The following is a 1,752-nucleotide window of genomic DNA, read 5'->3' as shown; positions in this document are numbered from 1 at the left end:
TGACTGCAGTTCACTGAACAGCCACTGGTGGCGCTCTTCACAACAGTTTAACGACAGCTTTACAGATACTGATTGAGTTTATCTGTGATCTTCTTTCAGTTGTGCTGTCGAGTGAAGAGGAAGAGGATGATGATGGAGATGGAGGGACGTCACAGAGCAGCAGCCGGGTGGAGGATGAGCAGGTACAGGTAGGAGACACACCTGAGACTGACCTCAACACCTGAGACTGACCTCAACACCTGAGACTGACCTCTACACCTGAGACTGACCTCTACACCTGAGACTGACCGCAACACCTGAGACTGACCGCAACACCTGAGACTGACCTCTACACCTGAGACAGTGAAATCCCTCCGTCAGCCCATCAGACCGCTGCTTTCTACGTGACTCATGTTAAATGACAGCAGGCTTTAATTTCAGGCTTTAGTCCACCTGCAGCTGTTCTGGTTGCCAGAGGCGATGTGGAGAAAGCTGCTTCGTACCACAAAACCATCATCTGGTGGACTCGCGTAGTCTCCTGACACATCGCTTTAATGTGCTTTTAAAACCACCTGTTCACAGTGTTTCAGTGGAATCGCTGCATCTTTCTGGGAACTTAATTTCATCTGTTTCACAGAGGAAACGTTGACAGTCATCCACCTAGAGGACATTAAGTTATTACTGTTCAACTAAACAACATAATGTGGGAACTAGATATCTATAAATGTAAATAAGATCATTTTTGGGAACAAGATCATATTTTTTACGCACAGAAAACAAATATATGTGAACAAGAACAAGATATCTGTAAATATATATGTATTATAATAACGGGATATAACAAACTCTATTGATTAATGTGAAGAAGATATCGACCCCATATTTTGGGGGCTTTTTGCCTTTATGGGAGAGGACAGCTTAAGATTGAAAGGGAAGAGGGAAGAAGGGGGGTAACATGCAGCAAAGGGCCGCAGGTCGGGTTCGAACCTGTGGCCACTGGTGCACAGGACGCTGGGTTAACGGCTCATCTTGTGTGGTCGAGATAATAATTTATTAACGCAGTAATAATAATAAGAATTATTTCTGATCGTAATAAGGTTTCTAGTGATTCCCATCTTATGTGAAACGGGTCCCTCTGGTGTGTTCCCAGTCCAGCCCGGTGGGGCCCGGAGGACTGACCCAGTTTGGGTCTCTGTTGCATGTTTGAGGTTGAAGTGAGTCATGTAGTTTGTTTGTGGGTTTGCAGGCCTGTAAACAACCGTCAGAGCCTCTAAAGCAGATCCAGATTGGATGTGAACGGAGTGTTTGTTGGTGTGTTTACTGACGCCAATCTACAAACCAGCTGCGAGTCTTAATAAAAAGATCTTTTTGTCCCGTCACAGGGGAAGTGTTTCTTTATTAAAGCTTAATGTGACCCACATATCTGCTCGTTGACCAAAGACAGTCCTCAAACAATCCGCTTTCAAGAATCTTCGTCTTTTTACTAGTTATTATGTCAGATGGTGTTTTTAGTGACCAGATTTTTTTTAATTTTTGTTTACCCCGTTGGCTGTTTGATATTCGACATTTCTTTAGATTATTTAGAACACTTTGCCTCTTTTTGTCCCGATGAAAGCCAGAAATCTCAACTAATGCGGAACAGATGTTCGCTGTGAACATCACAGAGGAGAAGCTTTACTTTCCCCCAGCGCCACCACGTGGTTTCTCCAGGGTCTGACAAATCTCCCCTCTACCAGCGGGGCCAGAATGAGTGAATCAGAACAAGATATCAGT

The 1,752-nt window shown here is 44.2% G+C and overlaps 1 protein-coding gene across 1 annotated transcript in view; it reads left to right on the top strand.

Annotated features, from left to right (window-relative positions):
* senp7b (SUMO specific peptidase 7b) overlaps window positions 1-1,752 on the top strand; it is a gene marked incomplete in the record, with an annotated part of 11,267 nt that overhangs the window by 3,887 nt on the left and 5,628 nt on the right. The window contains 1 exon segment of the mRNA XM_035677936.1: window positions 100-182. Coding sequence (XP_035533829.1) covers window positions 100-182 — 83 coding nt within the window.

This window comes from Morone saxatilis, unplaced genomic scaffold (assembly GCF_004916995.1).
Source record: "Morone saxatilis isolate NCDOM2014 unplaced genomic scaffold, NCSU_SB_2.0 Contig6, whole genome shotgun sequence".
Taxonomy (NCBI): Eukaryota; Metazoa; Chordata; class Actinopteri; family Moronidae; genus Morone; species Morone saxatilis.
Note: the sequence above shows the minus strand (reverse complement) of the source record. Positions and strands in the feature narration are given on the sequence as shown.